The following is a 21,705-nucleotide window of genomic DNA, read 5'->3' on the forward strand; positions in this document are numbered from 1 at the left end:
GACTCGGTCCGATCAGACTGTTTGATAAAAGGCTAATCACGTCTGACCCAGTCCAATATTCTGATTCGGTCCTGAGTATTTGTCTTATTGGGTCCATGGAAAAAATGAGGCTGACCGAACGTTTCCCCATTTTGCCCTGATGAATGTTCAATCGTGAACGACAACCTCCATCGTTTCTCCTCTACCGCTTCTGTCTTCATCGAGTTTTCCACCCTTCAGCCATCGTTGACGCCTTCTTCACCATGATTCTTCCTGTCTGGGACTTCTTCCATCTCCGGTAAAATTCTTCACCATGCTTTTTTCCGGACCATGTCTCTTCCCATTCATGAAATCGTTTTTGAAATTGTTTCATGAAATCGTGTTTGAAATTGATTCATGAAATCGATTTCTATCCATTCATCTCCTTCAATAATTTTTGCCCCTTCCCGATTAATGAAGTCATTTTTTTTATTTAGATTCATGAAATTGTTTTTGAAATTGATTCGTGAAATCGATTTCTATCTTGGTTTGACTTTCCACCATGGACTTTAGATATCACAAGACTTGGATTCTGGTTTTGCAAAAATAAAGATCAGACTCTTTTTGTGGGCCTATGGAATAAGTATCCCACTGATCAATTGTTTAGAAATCGCAAGACTTGGAAAGCTTGCTCAATTGAATGATGGGTAAATATCGTTCTTCTAAAAAGCTAACTATATTATTATTGTTCATGTGATTTATCAGGCGTTTCATTGGGCATGATCTTGAAATACATTGTCTAACCATGTCACTTGGTTCATTTTACATTAAGGAAAATGTTGTAATTTTGGTTTGATTATAAAAATGATGTTTGAATGTTGATTTAGTCTTTTTTTTTTTATATGTTTATGTGTTGTATAGATTTGGGTTCTTATGAAAATGTGAAAAATTTGTGTAATTTCTTTTTATTAGACTACAAGAAAAATGCAAGCATGATTCTTATGGTTGACAATGAAAATGGTTCTTATGAAAATATTGGGTGAAGGTAATATAGTCATTTTGTATAGTAAGACAGATATCAAATCAAACAATAAGTTTCAGTCAGAAGATAGCTCAGTCAAAACATCTAACCCGGTCAGCTTCTAACCCAGTCAGTTCTAACTCAGTTAGCAACTATCAAACGACCCCTAAGTTTTTCGTAAGTAAACGTTGAAGCGATTCGTTGGGTTAACTATGCATCTCGTAAATAAACGAAGTTATAGTTGTTTTATGAAATCAGTCGAAACGAGAAAACTATAATTATAACTAGATAATAACTCCAAATGCGTTTATAACATAGTTACGTCATTCCTTTGGAAATTTCGATCACATATTGGAATCACCATGTTCGGGAGATCTGACTGACATACTCGGAAAATAAGAACGTTGTAACACCGTAAATTTCAAAATAATTTTTCGCATAATATAAAAACTTATTCATTTAATTTTTATAAAAACATCAATGTTTGAAACTCCAATCCATGACATATAAAGAATCCCAAGATCACATAATATAAAAATCTCGTGTGTGTGTACTGATCAAGCCGGCGCCTTCCCACGGTCATCACTAATACCTAAAACAAATAGCACCAACACTGTAAGCACAAAGCTTAGTGAGTTCCCCAAAATACCACACATACACATATTAGCCACTCGAGGCTATAACTCTGTGGGTCCGTAGACCCTACTCTATGAACCCTCTGGTTCTAATCTCTGTGAACCTTCCGGTTCCAACTCTATAAACATGCACAGCATAAATCACATAGAAATAATGTAGTACAACACATAACATACATATAGCATACAAATACTCTGTCACATAACTCTGATTACCTACTCAAGGTAAAGTATAGTGAGAAGACTCACCTTGCGTATCTTGATAACTCGCAAATCCCGGAAATCACTCGCGCTCGATCCCCCGAGCTATAATCCTCCTATAACACAATATATCTCTAATTAACACTTTCACAACTAAGGTTGACTACCCCTATGAAGTCAACACTGGTCAACGGTCAACGGTCAACTTTGACTGGACTCGGCGAGTGCACTAGAGCGACTCGGCGAGTCTATATGTGTTCACTGACTCCTTAGGATCCTCTCTTGACACGTCGAGTACTTCCCTAACTCGACGAGTTCCACCTGGCATGAATCGCGGGGCCACCACGACTCAACTCGCCGAGTCTCAAGAACAACTCGGCGAGTTCCAGCTTGACTCAGTCCACCCGTCAACCCTCTCTGACTCTCCCTGACTCACTGAGTCAACCCCTTAACTCGGCAAGACCACTCGCTGAGTGGTTATGGACAATCTTCATGCTACTCGCCGAGTCTGTTCTTCGGACTCGGCGAGTCTATGCCATGCATAAACTCAAACTCACTCCTGAGGTCAGATCCGTTCCAATAAATCATAGATCCAGTCCTTCCAAGCACATACATCACGTAAAGTTACTATCTTGGTGCTCATGTAAAGGTTCAAAGGCCTTATTTGATGATATGGTCTCTAGAATGCTATTCTAAGCTCATGGCCTCTATTAACACTCATAAAGCTTGAGGGAAAAGAGTCTCTGGACCTCTTTGGGTCCAGATCTAAAGCACCAACACGAGAAGAGGCCAATTACTCCATGGATCATTCCACAAAGAAACCTTAATTCTAAGATTTTACACCAAGGACTGAGAAAGGAACGAGTGGTTACCTCAAATGAAGTCTCTGAGCTCAGGAATCACTGGATTAGCACCTTCTTTGGTCTCCTCTTGCCTTGATCCTCTTCTATATGCAAAACACCCACAAATAGTCAAGGATCTTCCTCTTCTCTCTCACAAAACGCTCAAAGACTCTTTAGGGTTCTCTCTGGGTTTGGTGGCCGCAAATGACGGCCATAAGCCCCTTTAAATACGTCTCATACACTGGAAATTAGGGTTTCATTAAACAGCATGGACTCGCCGAGTCCACCTTTTGGACTCGCCGAGTCCGGACGCGAACCCATGCCCTAACCGCGATCATACTCGGCGAGTTTGAGCTCCAACTCGCCGAGTCTCCTCACAAATCACCAAAATTATAAGAATAAATAATACCTGGGAATCCGGGCTGTTACAATTCTCCCCCACTAGAACTAGACTTCGCCCTCGAAGTCTCGCTCTGCAAATAACTCCGGATGCTGCTCACGCATCTCACGCTCTGGCTCCCAAGTCATCTCGGACCCCTTCCGATGCTGCCACTGAACAAAAACCAAGGGTACCTCCTTGTTCCTCAGAACCTTGATTTTCCGATCTCTGATTGCCACTGGTCTCTCAACATAATTCAGGCTCGCATCCACCTGAATATCCTCTAATGGAACCACTGCCGACTCATCGGCTATACACTTCCGCAGTTGCGACACATGGAAAGTATCGTGAATCTGCCCCAACTCTGCTGGCAAATCCAAATGATAGGCTACCCTGCCTACCCTCGCGATCACTCGGAATGGACCAATATATCGAGGCCCCAACTTGCTCCTCTTCCTGAATCAAATCACTCCTTTCCAAGGAGAGACCTTCAGGAGTACAAGGTCGCCGACCTGAAACTCAAGCTCGGACCAGCATCTGTCAGCATAACTCTTCTGACGACTCTGAGCGGTCAACAACCTCTGTCTGACCTGCTGGATCTGCTCTGTCGTCTGAAGCACGATTTTTGTACTGCCCATCACACGCTGTCCAACCTCTCCCCAACAAATGGGGGTCCGACACCTCCTCCCATACAACAGCTCAAAGGGCGGCATACCAATGCTCGAATGATGGCTGTTGTTGTAGGCAAACTCTGATAAGGGTAAGTACGTATCCCAACATCCCCCGAAATCCAACACACATGCCCAGAGCATGTCCTTAAGCGTCTGAATCGTCCGCTCACTCTGCCCGTCCGTCTGGGGGTGATATGCGGTACTAAAATGCAGCCTAGTACCCAACTCCTCATGAAACTTCTTCCAGAATCTGGAAGTGAAACATACATCCCGGTCTGAGACAATCGAGATCGGCACCCCATGCCAAGATACCACTTCCGTCATGTACACCTCTGCCAATTTCTCTGCTGAAGAACTCTCGCTGATAGCAAGAAAGTGAGCGCTCTTCCTCAACCTGTCCACAATCACCCAAATTGCATCAACTCCCCTGGCAGTCCTTGGCATTTTGGTGATAAAATCCATGGTGATCTGTTCCCACTTCCATTCGGGAACCTCCAACGGCTGCAACTTACCATGCGGCCTCTGGTGCTCGGCCTTAACCCTACGGCAGGTCAAGCACCTCTCAACAAACCACGCAACATCCCTCTTCATACAGGGCCACCAATACTCTTTCCTCAGGTCCAAATACATCTTAGTGGCCCCAGGATGGATCGAAAATTTCGACCGATGAGCCTCTTCCATCAAAATGGTACGCGTTCCTCCCACAAACGGCACCCAGATACGCCCTTGGAATGTCATAAGCCCCCGACCATCGGTAACGAACTCTGAAATCAATCCAACAACTTGCTCTTTCTTCTACATCTCAGGTTGCACAGCCTCGTCCTGTGCCCCACGAATGGCGTCCAACACTGGAGCTATCACGGTCAATCTCAAACATACATCCCGCAGCGGGGTGCTCTCCGCCCTGCGGCTCAGTGCATCGGCTACAACATTAGCCTTGCCTGGGTGGTACAGGATCTCACAATCATAATCCTTGACCACATCCAACCACCTTCTCTGTCGCATATTTCGGTTGGGCTGATGCATCAAATACTTCAAACTCTTATGGTCCGTGTATATCGTACACCGAACCCCATACAGGTAGTGACGCCAAATCTTGAGGGCGAACACCACTCCCCCCAACTCTAGATCATGGTTGGGATATGTTGTCTCATGAGGCTTCAGCTGCCTCGATGCATATGCTATCACATGCCCTCTCTACATCAGCACTGTCCCCAACCCCAAAATCGATGCGTCATAGTATACCATAAAGTCCTCCATCCCTTCCGGGAGGGCTAACACCGGGGCTTCGCATAACCTTTGGCGAAGCGTCTCAAAGGAGGCCTACTACTCGGGCCCCCATGAAAAAGCGACACCCTTCCGGGTCAACCTGGTGAGTGGCACTACGATTTTAGAGAAATCCTTGATAAATCTCCAATAATAACCCGCCAACCCTAAGAAACTCCTAATCTCGGAAGGTGACCTCGGCACCTCCCAACTCATCACCGCCTCAACTTTGGCTGGGTCGACCAATTTCCCTTTCTGGTTAACGAGATGACCCAGGAACTGGACCTCTCGCAACCAGAAATCACACTTGGAGAATTTGGCATAAAGCCTCTCCGATCTTAAAACTCCGAGGATCTCCCTCAAATGCTCCTCATGCTGCTCTCTAGTTCTCGAATATACCAAAATGTCGTCGATGAATACAATCACCGACCGATCCAGCATCGGCCTGCACACTCGGTCTATGAGATCCATGAACACTGCTGGGGCATTGGTGAGCCCGAAAGGCATCACCACAAACTCGTAATGCCCATAACGCGTCCTGAACGTTGTCTTCTGGACGTCCTCATCTCGCACCCTAACCTGATGATATCCAGACCTCAAATCGATCTTGGAGAACCAAGATGCTCCCTGTAACTGATCGAACAAATCATCGATCCTCGACAACGGGTAACGGTTCTTGACCGCCAGCTTGTTCAACTCCCGGTAATCAATGCACATCCGGTGTGAACCATCCTTTTTCTTGACAAACAGGATAGGCGCTCCCCACGGCGAGCTGCTCAGCCGAATAAACCCCTTCCCCAGCAGCTCCTGGAGCTGCGAGGATAACTCTTGCATCTCCGGAGGTGCAAGGCGATAAGGCACCTTAGCGATAGGCGCGGCCCCCGGAACCAAATCGATACTGAACTCCACTTGCCTCACAGGAGGCACACCCGACAACTCCTCTGGAAATACATCCGGGAACTCACGCACTATCGGAACCTCCTCAACTGACCTCGGTCTCTTGGAATCCACCCACGTATCCATCACATACGCCACAAAACCCTTACAACCCTGCTGTAGACACTGCCTTACCCTAGCGGCCAAACAAAACGCTGATCCAGAACGTGTACCCTCGCCGTACACCGTAAGAACTCCCCCACTAGGGTCTCGTATGGTCACCAGCTGTCGCTCGCAGTCGATAACCGCACTGAATCTGCTCAACCAGTCCATGCCCACAATGACACAGACATCACCCATCACAATAGGAACCAAATCAATCAGGAACTCAACACCGAAAATCTCGAACACGCACCCCCGGAGAACCTCCATGGCATATATCACCCTCTCGTCAGCTATGGAAACTCTCAGAGGCCGACTCAATGCCTTACGACTAACACTGATATGCTGACTAAAAGTCAAAGATACAAAAGACCGACTCGCACCTGAGTCAAATAACACCAAGGCAGGTACAGAATTCACAAGAAAAGTACCTACGCATAACATAATATAAGCATAATATCTCGACATCAAAATAAATACACGAAAGAATACATACCAGCCACGACATCAGGCGCTGCGCGGACCTCTTTCGCGGTCAACTGAAAGGCTCTCCCTCGTTCCCTCGGCGCCTCGACCTTCACTGGCCGACTCTCGGTAGCTCTGATAGCGGCAGGGGCAGATCCCTGAGGTGCTCCCTGAGCTGATCCCCGCAACTATGGATACTCCGCCTTCCAGTGTCCGGTCTGGTTGCAGTGGAAACACACTGCAAACCCCTTGGGACAGTCCTTGGCCATATGCCCTTCCTTGCCACATTTGTAGCAAGATCCAGCTCTACATACTCCGTCATGACCCTTGCCGCACTTTCCACAAGTGCAGCCCTTCTGGCTCCCTAATTTGGGATCAACGGGCTTGGCCCGCTTGGCTACCGGCTGGGACTGTGCCGGTCGCCGATCCCTCCCCTGAGACTCCGCCTCCTCCCTGGCCTAAGTCTCTAACTCAATCTCCCTCTTCCGGGTATTTGCTTGAAGCTCGACAAATGTCCAGTACGAGGAGTTCGCCACGAACTCCCGAATGTCTCGCCTTAAAATACTCAAATATTAGCTCTTACGCGCCTGCTCAGTGGACACGTGCTCAGGGCAGAACATCGCCCTCTCGTGGAACATCCTGGTAATCACCGTAACAAACTCAGTACCCTGCTTGGGGGTCAGAAACTCCTGGGCCAAACGCTCCCTCTCCACCTGGGGAACGTACTCATCTCGAACATGGCAGTGAACCTCTCCCAGGTCACCGCCGTAAGCTCAGTAGGCGTAAAGTGCGTCGTTACAAACTTCCACCAGTCCTTCGCTCCCAAGCGAAGCTGGTTCAGCGCGAACCGAACTCTCAAATGCTCAGGAGATGAGCAAGTGAAGAAACACCCCTCTATGTCAGAAATCCATCTCATAGCCGCCACTGGGTCCTGGGTCCCATCGTACTCCGACGGTTTTGTGTTGCTGAACTCTCAGAACAGCAACGCATCACCACCCTGCGGCCTCGCGGCAGCAATAGCTGCGGTGGCCGCTGCAACAGCAGCCTTAGAAAGAGCGGCATAACGCTCGTCGAAGGTCTCAATCAACGTGGTCTTAATAGACCCGAACATCTCTGGTATCTCTGCCCTAATGGCCGCAACCACCTCCTCATGGATGATCTGGCAGATCTCCTCATCACTGGCCCTACTGCTCTCAGGCATAAGACGTGTCCTCACCATGATCTACCTCTAAAATACAACATATGATAAATTAGAATCCATTCGAGCATACTCACAATCGACAACTCATTCCTCCTTGATCCTTGGTATTCCAAAGATTCTTACATGGGTTGTACACCGCCCCGGTGCTTTCAGTGGTATGGGCCCAATACTACTGTCCGCACCGTATCATAATACACCCCAAGTCCTCCTCTTTGGATCCCAAATTCCAAGTACTCTATCATGCATAATCCACTCTCTAACCGATCTCTCATAAGCCCCTCACTGCTACCTACTCACTCTCAAGCACCTCATAGCAGCTCACCTCTCCCTAGGCTAAGGCGTCACAAATCAGGCCACTCTAGTCCTAATAAGAGTACCTAGCCTACTCTAGCATGAGAATACATCATATCAATATCGATATCACATAACATGAGGGTATTTTGGGAAATCACCGTTCGGGCGCAGACTGATCGTACACACAACTCTGCTCTGCGTCTTTCCAAAAATCTTTTACTCTTTTTGAAAATACTTCTCAAATCCTCAGTTTGAGTTCAAATACGCCCGAAGGTGTACTCGAATCCCTCAAACCAAGGCTCTGATACCAACTTGTTACACCGTAAATTTCAAAATAATTTTTCGCATAATATAAAAACATATTCATTTAATTTTCATAAAAACATCAATGTTTGAAACTCCAATCCATGACATATAAAGAATCCCAAGATCACATAACATAAAAATCCTGTGTGTGTGTACTGATCAAGTCGGCGCCTTCCCACGGTCATCACTAGTACCTAAAATAAATAGCACCAACACTGTAAGCACAAAGCTTAGTGAGTTCCCCAAAATACCACACATACACATATTAGCCACTCGAGGCTATAACTCTGTGGGTCCGTAGACCCTACTCTGTGAACCCTCTGGTTTTAATCTCTGTGAACCTTCCGGTTCTAACTCTATAAACATGCACAGCATAAATCACATAGAAATAGTGCAGTACAACACATAACATACATATAGCATACAAATACTCTGTCACATAACTCTGATTACCTACTCAAGGTAAAGTATAGTGAGAAGACTCACCTTGCGTATCTTGATAACTCGCAAATCCCGGAAATCACTCGCGCTCGATCCCCCGAGCTATAATCCTCCTATAACACAATATATATCTAATTAACACTTTCACAACTAAGGTTGACTACCCCTATGAAGTCAACACTGGTCAACGGTCAACGGTCAACTTTGACCGGACTCGGCGAGTGCACTAGAGTGACTCGGCGAGTCTATATGTGTTCACTGACTCCTTAGGATCCTCTCTTGACACGTCGAGTACTTCCCTAACTCGACGAGTTCCACCTGGCATGAATCGCGGGGCCACCACGACTCAACTCGCCGAGTCTCAAGAACAACTCGGCGAGTTCCAGCTTGACTCAGTCCACCCGTCAACCCTCTCTGACTCTCCCTGACTCACTGAGTCAACCCCTTAACTCGGCAAGACCACTCGCTGAGTGGTTATAGACAATCTTCATGCTACTCGTCGAGTCTGTTCTTCAGACTCGGCGAGTCTATGCCATGCATAAACTCAAACTCACTCCTGAGGTCAGATCCGTTCCAATAACTCATAGATCCAGTCCTTCCAAGCACATACATCACGTAAAGTTACTATCTTGGTGCTCATGTAAAGGTTCAAAGGCCTTATTTGATGATATGGTCTCTAGAATGCTATTCTAAGCTCATGGCCTCCATTAACACTCATAAAGCTTGAGGGAAAAGAGTCTCTGGACCTATTTGGGTCCAGATCTAAAGCACCAACACGAGAAGAGGCCAATTACTCCATGGATCATTCCACAAAGAAACCTTAATTCTAAGATTTTACACCAAGGACTGAGAAAGGAACGAATGGTTACCTCAAATGAAGTCACTGAGCTCAGGAATCACTGGATTAGCACCTTCTTTGGTCTCCTCTTGCCTTGATCCTCTTCTATATGCAAAACACCCACAAATAGTCAAGGATCTTCCTCTTCTCTCTCACAAAACGCTCAAAGACTCTTTAGGGTTCTCTCTGGGGTTGGTGGCCGCAAATGACGGCCATAAGCCCCTTTAAATAGGTCTCATACCCTGGAAATTAGGGTTTCATTAAACAGCATGGACTCGCCGAGTCCGGATGCGAACCCGTGCCCAAACCGCGATCATACTCGGCGAGTTTGAGCTCCAACTCGCCGTGTCTCCTCACAAATCACCAAAATTATAAGAATAAATAATACCTGGGAATCCGGGCTGTTACAAACGTGATAGTTCTTCGTTGACATTTGACATGTGGTTTGAGAACGTGACACGTCTCATGTTCGTAATGAAGAAACTTGGCTCATTGTGAGAGTGACAAGTGTTAAACACTCTCCCTACACCAATCTCTCTCCCTCATTCTTTCTAGAGTTCCACCACTCAACCATCGCTTCACCGTTGTGCCGCCACCTTAGGCCGCCACCGGAGTACTACTGAGGCTTTGTTCAACTATCCAACTACTCCGACCACCTCTCCAACAGCTCCCATACCTTCGACCATCAAAGAACCGACGAAAATAAGCTCCTATAATTAAGAACCATCGTTATGTCGCCGTCCGCCACCAGCTGCTGCTGTCGACCACTACCAACAGCCACCAAAATCAACAAGCAGGTTCTTCTTTTCCTCCTCCTTGATCCGTGCTAGTTTTCGCCACCACAATCCACCATTGGAAAACCATTTTCCGACCATCTTTTTGTTCAACGGCAGAACTTTTGGAAATTTTCTGGCTAGCCTCCAGGCAGTTTTCTGGTGAATTGGAATAGTTTTTCCAACTCACTTTGACCTAATCTACATCCCTAGTGAAACATCCCAAAAATACAATCTAAAAATTTCATTTTCAAAATCATTTATCAAACATAAATATCATTGCCATAGTGTAAAACCATAAAACATGTATTTTGAAAACTCATAAAATCTAACAAACATATAACAATCTAATAACAAATATCAGTGTAAGATCCCGGGCTAAGAAACTGTGGTGTGTGCCACACCATCAGCTCGAGCCTTTCCCCTTGCTAGCTGAAGTACCTGAAACCAAAACTGAAACTGTAAGCATGAAGCTTACTGAGCTCCCTCAAACTACCACATACCATACAAAGCACATATAACAAATAGCATAACTCTGGGACTCTTCTCAACTGCATCGAGATGAATCCTGGCATCGGCTTACCCGACATCGGACTCCTGTCCAGCATCGGGCTCACCCCGACATCCGACTGCATCAGGCATCAGACTCACCCTGGAATCGGGCTTACCCCGACACATACACAACATAACATATATCATAAAAAATAACATACTCATGTAAACTGCATCGGGCTTGCCCCGGCATCGGGCTTACCCCGAAACTTATAACATATAACTTAATCACATATACTGCATCGGGCTTTCCCGACATCAGATCGGAGTCCGGAACACATAACACATAACACATAAACACATAAACATGCATGAATCACAAAGACATCAAGCATACATAACTAATTCTCAGGACCGCCCCGACATCGGACCTAAGTATGGAAACATATAGACAACATCGGGCTAACCCCAACATCGGGTTCACCCCGACATACTCTACAATTTAAATAGGTTGGCCTTTGTGCCTTAGACTCGTTTCTACTGGAGGAAAACTCACCCCGTAAAGATGATTGTAAAATCTCGCGGTGAGGAATATCCGGTAACTACATCGGCGTCCCTCCGGCTATCAAAACACAATAATACTTAGTCAATATCTGAAACTCCTTCCTAGGGTAAAATGACCATTTTACCCCTGATCAAAGTCAACGCTCTGGTGAAAGTCAAGGCAAGGTCAACTCCAGTCAACCCAACTCGTCAAGTCATCTCCCTACTTGACGAGTCTCTAAAATGCTCTAACTCATGGTCCACTAAGTCAACTCGTCGAGCCCTTCTACTGACTAGTCGAGTTCTGTCTGCAATAATCATCAGGACATTTCGACTGTACTCGTCAAGTCCCTCCTTGAAATCGTTGAGTCCTAATCTTGTTCAACTTACTGAGTCACCCTTCTCCCTTCTCAACTCAATGGTCTCACTCCCAACCAGAAAAGGTTTGGGGGATTCGACCCGACTCGCCGAGTCCTAAGAACAACTCGGTGAGTTCCTTGCACGCTAAAACCATATAGTCGATTCTAAATGATTCCAATGCTTCTAAATAATAGATCTGGACTCCCTAGACTAGCATTACACGTAAAGTTGCTAACTTTATGTTCATGCACGATGTTATGAAGCAAAAACACTCATTCCAAGCCAAAATGAAGGCCTACATCATTTCATGGAGTCCTTTCATCCCCAAGGTTCAAATCTCAGAATGACCTTGGTAAGGACCCATAATGTGCAAATAACAAGTCTTTAAGAAGATCTAAGTGGATAGAAACCAAGGTACAAGCTTATACCTTCAAAGGTTCTGAAGGCAACACTAACTCTGGATCTACAACCTCTTCTTGAATCACCAAGGGTTTCCTTCCTTCTTCTAGCTTCAAATCACACAAAAATGGAAAGGAAAGCTTAATAATACTCAATAGTTGCTTAGGGTTTCGATAACAAGGAGTGGAGGTAGTGGAGGCTGGGATGGGGGCTTGAAATGTTGCTTAAATAGGATGCAAACCCTAACAATTAGGGTTTCCTCCTGATGGACCTACTTGCCGAGTCCATGCTTTGACTTGTCGAGTAGACCACTTAAACCACGCAATCAAGCTGGCATCTAGTCGACGAGTTAGGGCTACCAACTCGTCGAGTAGCTCGTATAAAATGAACATTTTAATGGATGAAATACGTACCAGGAACGGGGCGTTACACTTAGAGTGTCTTTTTGTGAAAATGAGGTGTCGTTCATGAAATCTTGAGTCGCAGTTCGAATCCCAGTTTCCGAGTCGAACTATTTTTTGGCAAACTATTTTTTGTGAAAACGAAGTCACTTTTGAGAAATACAGAGTTATTGTTTGAATATCGGTTTCTGAGCCGAACAACACAACGATAAAGTAAGCAACGAAAGTGATTTTCACAATCCCATTTTAAAATTTGAATGCTTTTGGGGGGGATAATAAATGCAAATAATTGTTATGATTTTATACAAGGTTCTAAATAGCGTGAGGCGTGGCGTGGCGGCAAAGCCAAACCTCAAGCTTAACGAGCCATGACGTTTTTCAAGGCGTGATGTAAGGCGGCGATTTTGTATTAATTTAAAATTATATTACCAAATAAATATAAATTTATATTAAATATAACTACTTTTTAGAAGTGTTAGATCAATAACTAATAACAAAAAGTTAACAAAAACCACAATACTTGTATTTCCGATTTGAAAAGACATAACAAAGAGCAAAAAACTGTGTCTCAAACGAAAAAACACGTGCCATAACACGCCATAACGCGACATGGCTCGCCATGTCACGCCTTGCCACGCGCCACGCCTAACAACAACGTTATGAAGCTTTTCGTAACGGCGAAGCCACACCTCACGCCATGACACGCCTTTTAGAACACTGATTTTGTATAAACGTTTGATTTACTATGTAAATGTTTTTATAAAACTGGTTATATATCGTTGATAAAACTAATTATTTAAAATGTAACACTATAGTTTTCGTTTAAATCATATACTTTATTCTGATTATTCTGATGTTTATTAATAAAATAGACGTTATATATTATAGACTATGGTTACGATTGATTAAATCATTAAGATTATATAGTTTATAATATGCTAAATAGTTTTTAATTTTTAAAGAGTAAATTACATGAATGGTCCCTATGGTTTAGGTTAATTTGCACGTTTGGTCCCCAACTTATTTTTTTAACTCGGAAGGTCTCTACAATTTGTTTTTGTTACACTTTTGGTCCCTGTCTTACCTAAAAAGACTATTTTGCCATTGATTTTTAATTTATTTAAATAAACACACCCCGAACTCCATTCCCCTCACCTTACCTTACCTATCCCACCATTTTTCCCTATTTAAATAATAGTGTTTTTAGGTAAGATAGGGACCAAGTGCATAACAAAAACAAATAGTAGGGACCAAATGCGTAACAAAAACAAAGAGTAGGACTTTCCGAATTAAAAAAATTAGTTACGGACCAAACGCGTAAATTACCCCAAACCATAGGGACCATTCATGTAATTTACTCTTTTGTAAAAACAATAATTAAACATCTATTTAGGCTTGTTCTTTTATTTGGTATTGTTGGTTTTAAGTTTGTTAATACCTAGATTTCATTCGATATATAGTTGTTATACTGCTCAAATTTCGTTAGAACTATATGCATGGTTAAGTCTTTTGTAACACCTGTTTCCCAAATTGGATCATTAGATGGTATAAAGGAGTCAAAGGCTTGGTTTTTGAGGAAAATCATATGCCATGACATGGCATGAAGGGTGTCACAACATGACATAACAATTAAGATCGTGTATCCGAGATGATTGTCATGACGTGGCATATAGAGTGTTACGGCGTGACAACTATTGCAGTCCATAATATGACCCTAGGGTGTAACACCCATTTCCAGGTTTTTCCACTATTAACTTAAAAATGAAATTATTTGACAAATCTAATCCTCACACGAAGCACTAAGTGGATCGCGATGGAGTTCGAGTACGCTGGGTGTATACATGAGTACGTCGGGCGTACATGTGATGCCCATAAAGCCTATAATTTTAGGGTTGTATTCCATATTTAGGCATCTTATTCCCCCTTGGATATTCTTATGACCAACCTCCATTCCTCTAAACCCTAAAATCGAAGCCCCAACCCTTGTGAGTAAGATTTGAATCTTTTGAGTGATTTTTGAATGTTCATGGTAGGGAAGGAAGGTCATTTAAGAAGTGGTGGTGTAGTCAAGCTTTTGGATTGAAAATCTACATCTTTTTGTTTATCGTTTGAAGGTATAAAGTTCATACCTTGGAGTTTCTTTTGCTAAATCTTGTTTAAGCTTATATTTATGTTATTTTTTTTCCCGAAACCTTGGTCTTTGTGAGTATGGAATACTCCAGAGCATTGGAGTTATCCTTTCAGATGTTTTAGGGTGCATAGAGTCATAAAATTGATAGCTTAGCCCTTTCCCTACTTCAATGCATGAGTTATGGAGCGTTTGGTGGAGTAAAATGTTAGGTTTTTGGGATTAAGCTCTCTTTAGCCTTGTAAATGCATAAAGTTAGAGACTTTACGGATTAGGATATATATTTTAGAATTAGATGAGCATTGGGTAAAGTGCCATTAAGACCTTAAAAATTAAGTTTTGGTTTAAGCCGGGTACGATATTAAGTTATGTGTCTTACCAAGTTTTGCAACTTGACCACTCCATTTACATGCATCACATGTAACGATATGAAAACTATTAGAGAGTTGAATAGGATGCTGGGAGATTAAAGAGAAGACCTGCAATAGTGTTCAAGATCGTAGGTCTTTATGCTGTAGCTATGTTGTGTATTAATTATGACATCTTTAGATTTTTGCATCTTGAAACAACATCTTTATTCAAAGATTTTTTTAATTATGCGAAATATTTTCTGCAAAATGTTTTATTATACTAAGATTTTCGGCAAAAAAAAGATGTTATTGTTTATCAAAGCGTAAAGATTTATTATTATTGTTATTATTATTATATATAGTTTTTATTTTTTTGGTTCTGGAAAATAAGAGATATTACATATTCAAAACCGCATGCCATCCGCCTTGGCTCTCAAATATCGTGGCATTAATATAACTTTAGTGGCTTGCCGAGAATGTAACATGGAAGATGAATCAACTCATCACCTACTATGTGGATGTTCATTCGCTAGAGTCACTTGAGAGTGGATTTTTTGATTGTGTGGTACATCAGTGCCTAATTTTGATAAAACTAGTGAGGTGTTGGAGTTTGCCGCCCCCTGGAGAAATTACCCAAAGAAGAGAAAGTTGTTGGTGGATATTTGTTATGAAACGATTTCAAATGTACAGAAAGCGAGAAACGAAAGAACCTATAACTCGGATTACACTCATAAAGCCATAAATAATAGTAATGGATTGAAAACTTCCTTATTAAAATTGCCCAATAAATACACACTACACTTTTTTATAAAAAAATATTATATTGATCAACAACATCATTATGATCAATATACAAACTAGTACAATAACATAAATACATATAGATAACCAGTTAAAACAAATAACAATTAAATTTAACAAATATTTATTACAAATTTACGACCTTTTCCAGATTTGAATAATTTCATAAAATTATCGAATAAACATCACTCAAGCACTTCCTGTGCTGTACAATTTGCCTCCCTTAGTTTTCGTTCATCCGAGAGCTGTTTAGCAAGCCTGGTTTCATAAAAAGAAAACATGCATCAAGAAAGAATACCATATCGAAAGGTAGCTATTATAATTTGGTAATGGAGTTGGAGTTGTACTTTTTCAATGCTTCACGGTTTGTACCACCATCCGGGAGCACTTCGAATACCCCTGTATCGGAATTCACCCGAGAAACTGGCTTATCTAGCAAACCTTTGCCAACATCGACCAAATTGTTCAAATTTTGAGTTGTCGCAACATCCACCGAAGCCAAGTCTCCGGTCAATGTTTCATCCTAGTTTTTTGCAATAGGAGCATACAAAAACTTGAATCCTTAAATTCATACAACTTTTAATGCTTGGAGTATAATATTCTTATCGACTTTTAATGGTACAACTCATCAACGGATGTCCATATATATTGTCAAAGTACACAAATTAATGCATTTTTATGATTAGGGAACCTTTTTTACCGACAAGCTGTTATAATAAAGCTACAAATATTTAAAGCTTAACTTCATAAACTTGTAACGATCTATTTGTTATATAACACAAATGTTTTAAAAAATGCTATAGAAAGTAAGCAATTGAAACTTTGTATTCACTAAATACCATCATATCATTGTTACCTATTTATTGATGCCTTTTTTTTTTCGAATAATACTGTTTTTAAAAGACAAATAGGTTGTTACTCTTTTATGAGATTAACCCAATATTTAAAGGTCTCTTTGATGTGCATTGTCAAGTTGTAATGCATAACAATTCAGTACATGTTGAAAATGAGCGAACCATACCTGAATTCGGAGATAACTATCAGTGGAATTGAGGGCTTCAAAGACAACATTGTTATGAAAAACGACCAAATCGGCACTCGCTTGCTGGAAAGAATCTATCAATGGAGCCGAACCGTTATTGACCATCCACCCAAGCACACCCCATTTTGCAGCCGTTTTCGCATCGTATTTAGGTGCTTGCTTCTCGGTTCCAGTCCCTAACGATATCACGAGATATCTCCCATAATCGAGAGGTGAGATTGGGATAAAATTTGGATCTTCTTTCATAACTTGCCTTGTCACTTCCCCTATGGCAACCAATGACTGCCCAATCCAGAAAAAAATGTTTAGATACCTTTCAGGAACTAATAATATACACTTGTACACCAATTATTTGTTGTATTTTTACGGTTTAGCTACTTTCTAGCATTAATAAATTTTCCGCCGATTTAGGAAAATTGTTTTTCTTTTTGCAAGAAATATAGAGTAGTAATTTTTCTAGATGGGAACATAGTGATTGAAATGTAAAATTCGATACAAGTAGTTCGAGTTTAAACTCCGTCACGTCCAAAATATTAATAGATCAGTTTTTTCCTCTTAACCTTGCTTGTGTCCCAAAAAAGGGGAATCAAGCACCAAATCCTTATTTACTACAAACTTTACTTGCATTTTAGGGTGTATAACTCGGTTCCTAGAGTAATGTGCTCTTAAGCTAGTGGCTGCAAACTTTACTTGCATTTGGGTACCAGTAATGGATATAGTAGAACAAGCTAGACTTTAGATAATTAGAGCCGCACCATCGTCTTTGACTTTTTATAGCCAATATAATACAGCACTACTAATATAAACTATCAATAATTGAATTCTATAACTATTACGAGAGCAAATAACGTTCAAGGCTCTGAGAAGACGAAATTGAAAAAATCATTAGGCAGATTGATTCGTTTTCAAAGTTTGAGAATCTTTGTGAATTTCTTAATTTTCTATAAATATTTTTATATTCTTAAATGTTAATATAGCTTTTATTGTGATTTTAGTTATTTTAATGATTTTTAATTTAAAATCGTTTGTTTAAATTTTTTGAAATATTCCTTATGTTATACCTAGTTAATTTTGTTATTGGTTTTAAATATTCCAAAATTCTGTCAACTTCTAATAATTAATATAAACGTTGCATATTAGAAAACTTATACACATATTAATTTAACTATAGTGTTATTTATAATTTGTAATTTAAAAATATTTAAGTTCTCCCTTTGACAATGTTCTTTTTTTTAAGGGCACTATTTTTGTTCAAAGTAAGAGCTAGAAGAAAAAGAACATTATAAGAAAAGTAAAGGGTTTTGTAACCACCAAGTTGATAACATATGTGATTTTTGATTTATGCTAAAAAACCACAAAAGCATAATGTAAAATGAAATCAATAATGAACTCCTTAAGACATGACATATTTCCAAAAGCCAAATCATTTCAAAACTTCCAAAGTAATGTTCTTAAAAGCGGATCGAATCAGCTGGTTGCATTGAGACCGAGGTAAGAAGCGATTTAACTAGTATTTATTTTGTGTCTATTTTTGAACCAGAACACCGACGGGTTTTCACAAAATCCGGTTAACTGGCTAAATTAAATAAAAAGACATGTAAATGACATAATTTGCATACAAACTTTAATTGGTCTTCTTTTTCATATCTATTTAGACATCACTTTTAGTTGTATATATCTTTTGTTTGATAATCAGTTGCATATTCATTATTTGTGATTCTAGAAAGTGAATACGAGAACCTTTTAAATATGAGATAATCAGATGGACAAATTTGACTTCATATCTAATGGTCATATTGACCAAATTTATAGACACTCAAAATGGCAAAACTCCTTTGTATTAGATCTTTAATAAGTTTTTCTCTAACTTTTGTTGTGGTTTTGTAACAAAAAAAATGATAAATGCTATAAATTATTTTTTTATTTTTTTATTTTTTTTGTATGATGTATATGTATTCATCTAAAACTATATTATGTTTTAATATTATACATTATGTTTTTTTTACTTTTATGTATTTAGATTTATGTGTATATGCATGCAAGAAAAAAAATGCATGAAAATTTTGAAAGCTAGGTTGATCCAACGGGTGAACTAGCTGAACTGAGAATCAACCATCATACCGTTTCAATTAAAAACTCAGTTTTTAAAACATTGCCCTTTGGTTACAATCTTTTCTGCATAATATTCATTTGAAAAAAAAAATCAAATGACCATGCTTATGAACTTACGGACCGATCTAGACTAGATCATGCATCTTTCCAAACCTCAGATCGGTCGAGGTTTTCTTCAAACCCCCATAACCATGCTTTGATCACCTGACCACAGTTCAGAAACCTGTCCGGTGGTATCTCTATTAAGCATGATGCATGGAAAATAGTTGTAGTTAATTTGTAATTACCGGGTTATTAGCCGCAACTCCACCATCAATAAGGTTAAACTCATGATCACCGTTCTGAAAGTAATGGGCAGGGAGATACGTCGGTGCTGCAGACGTACCCATGCAAATATCTGATAATAGCGCATCTGTGGTAGGCTCTCTTGGCACCTTCAAATCACCATTCGTAATAACTCTCAAGTTAATAAACCTCATCATAATCGATTATATTAAGCGATTTAGCAAAAACACAAACCTGATATGAACTAAACACCACAGGTTGCATATCCCTTATGTCAAAAGTAGGTATGACAACGTTAGTCAATGTCTGACTCAGCTTCGTGGTTCCTAGTAAGCCTGTTAGGAGGGTTTTAAGATACTTTCCATTGTACTTTGGCCCTACCAACGCCTTCAACAGCTTTATAATCCCAGCAAATGGCCCTCTAAATTTACCAAAAAAAACATACACAGTTTTAAAAAGTCGTTTAGAGAGTGATCATACGATCATAGACGTATGCATGTACACGTAACATGATACATGATGTTACCCGATTTGTTTGAAAATCTTCGGGGTATTTTCAAGATAAAATGGAACGATGTCTTTAGCAGCATAAAAAGGTTTGTTGTTTTCGTCTGGAGCCGTTAGCATAACTGCTATTAGAGCACCTGTGCTTGTTCCAGCAATGACGTCAAAGTAATCCACTAATCTTGCTTCATCTCCGTCTAAGTCCTGAATGTAGATATACATGTTATTAATTGATTAAGTCCAAAAAAACATGTCTAAAAGTATATAATTCCCATGAGTAATTGAATATGTAAGTGGGAGTTATGTATATATACCTGAAGCTGTAATTCGAGATACTCGAGAATGACACCAGGGATGATACCTCTGATGCCTCCGCCATCGATAGAAAGAACAGTTATGAGATTTCCAGTATTTGGAGGCCGGTTTCTAATGGAGGTTGTTGTTGTTGTTGTTGTGATTTCGGTTGTCATCTTGTAATCGTAATACAAACACTACAATGATTAGACGAACTTAGAGGTAGTATTTATGTGTGAGAGTTGTTAGTCAATCTATTTGTACATTCAAATGCCCTTTGTTAATAATGGATAGGACATGATCACTTGTGCTACAACATATATAATATCTAATTTGATATTTACACGTTAAGGAACACCAGTAATTAATCTCTAAGTATTTTTATAAAGTTCAAAGATTTTTTTTAGTTATATAAAAATTGAAGGTTTAAATATCTATAATATTGCTTGCAATATATATACGGTTTTTTTAGAGTTTTTGTTACTAGATAAATATCTTAAAACATGTATTAAATTAATCATAGTAATTTAAAGACGAAGAAATGCAAATAGAGTGCAAACAAAAAGAAGTAAGAACACATTTGACTGTTTCTTATATAGTTGACTTTTATCAAGTTTTAATTAAATCTCTTTGTAATTTTACAATTATTTAAATAGGAGAGGGAAAACTTGAAATATTTACAAAAAATATTGCTCGAGGATTGATTCATGCTCACAATTCACAAATATTTGTTACAAAATAAACAATAATTAACTTATTGTCCTGAAAATCTCGAAGTCAACTTTGCAGAAAGAATGTTCATCCGCAAATTCTTTTAGTTTCTTTATTTGCAATTAAAAGCAGCCTCCTATTACAGTCAGAAGACTGGTTTCGTTTTGGATTGCTTGCGTATAAATCTTCTAAGTATAAAGAATTCAAGATTTGTTAGAAGTCTGAATTTCTTTGGTAATACGTTAAGTAATCTACTACAAAAATATAAACCTTAAGATAAAAATCTTCAATTAGTTCATAATGTATTGGTCGTTGAAAATTTAATAGATATGTATGGTTGTATCGAATCGATCGAACATGAACAAAGTTTGTTCATTTTTGTTTGTTTAAGTTAAAAGGACAAATGAAGAAACACATAAACAAAGGAAATTTTTTCTTTTTGTTTGTTCGTTTAGCAAATTACATTGTTCGTGTTTATGTAAGTATGTTTGTTAAGGTGCTAAATGAACTTAAATGAACAAGCCAATCATCTTGGGCCTTCTTCTCAAGAATAAAACCCGTCATACGAGGAACGCAACAAAAAACCTTAGAGACGAGGAATTAGTCGATTTACTAAATTTAGAAGCCGACGAGTGACTTCAAGTGAACCTAGGCCCCTTTATATGCATATCGATAATCTCCAAATCCTCAATTAATTGAACGGAATAAATTAAAGTAAGAGTTTGAGGTAGCAAAGAACCGAGAGTCTAGCCTCTCACTAGCATTCCGAACCTCATTAAAGTATCTCATTATAACAATTACTCTTTCAACAAAAGTGATAAACTCGAGAATAGACAACGAAAGAGAGCGCTTGTCACTTAAATATTATGGGGCAATCAGAGTCGACACATCAACGCCTCCACCTGAGTTGGAACCTAGACAACTTGAACAACAACCAACCAATCCTAAATAGTC

At 40.3% G+C, this 21,705-nt stretch overlaps 1 protein-coding gene across 1 annotated transcript; it reads right to left on the reverse strand.

Annotated features, from left to right (window-relative positions):
- Positions 1-15,894: 15,894 nt before the first annotated feature.
- Positions 15,895-20,313, reverse strand: LOC145097609 (patatin-like protein 1). Its single transcript, XM_079035204.1, has 7 exons — positions 20,061-20,313; positions 19,769-19,950; positions 19,477-19,663; positions 19,245-19,391; positions 16,825-17,127; positions 16,151-16,326; positions 15,895-16,061 (listed from the first exon to the last, which is right to left on the reverse strand). The coding sequence occupies exons 1-7, from the start codon at positions 20,214-20,216 to the stop codon at positions 15,989-15,991; spliced, it is 1,224 nt and encodes a 407-aa protein (XP_078891330.1). The 5' UTR covers positions 20,217-20,313; the 3' UTR covers positions 15,895-15,988.
- Between the last annotated feature and the right edge of the window lie 1,392 nt (positions 20,314-21,705).

Source organism: Lactuca serriola, chromosome 4 (genome assembly GCF_051521515.1).
Source record: "Lactuca serriola cultivar US96UC23 chromosome 4, Lser_US96UC23_V15, whole genome shotgun sequence".
NCBI lineage: Eukaryota > Viridiplantae > Streptophyta > Magnoliopsida > Asterales > Asteraceae > Lactuca > Lactuca serriola.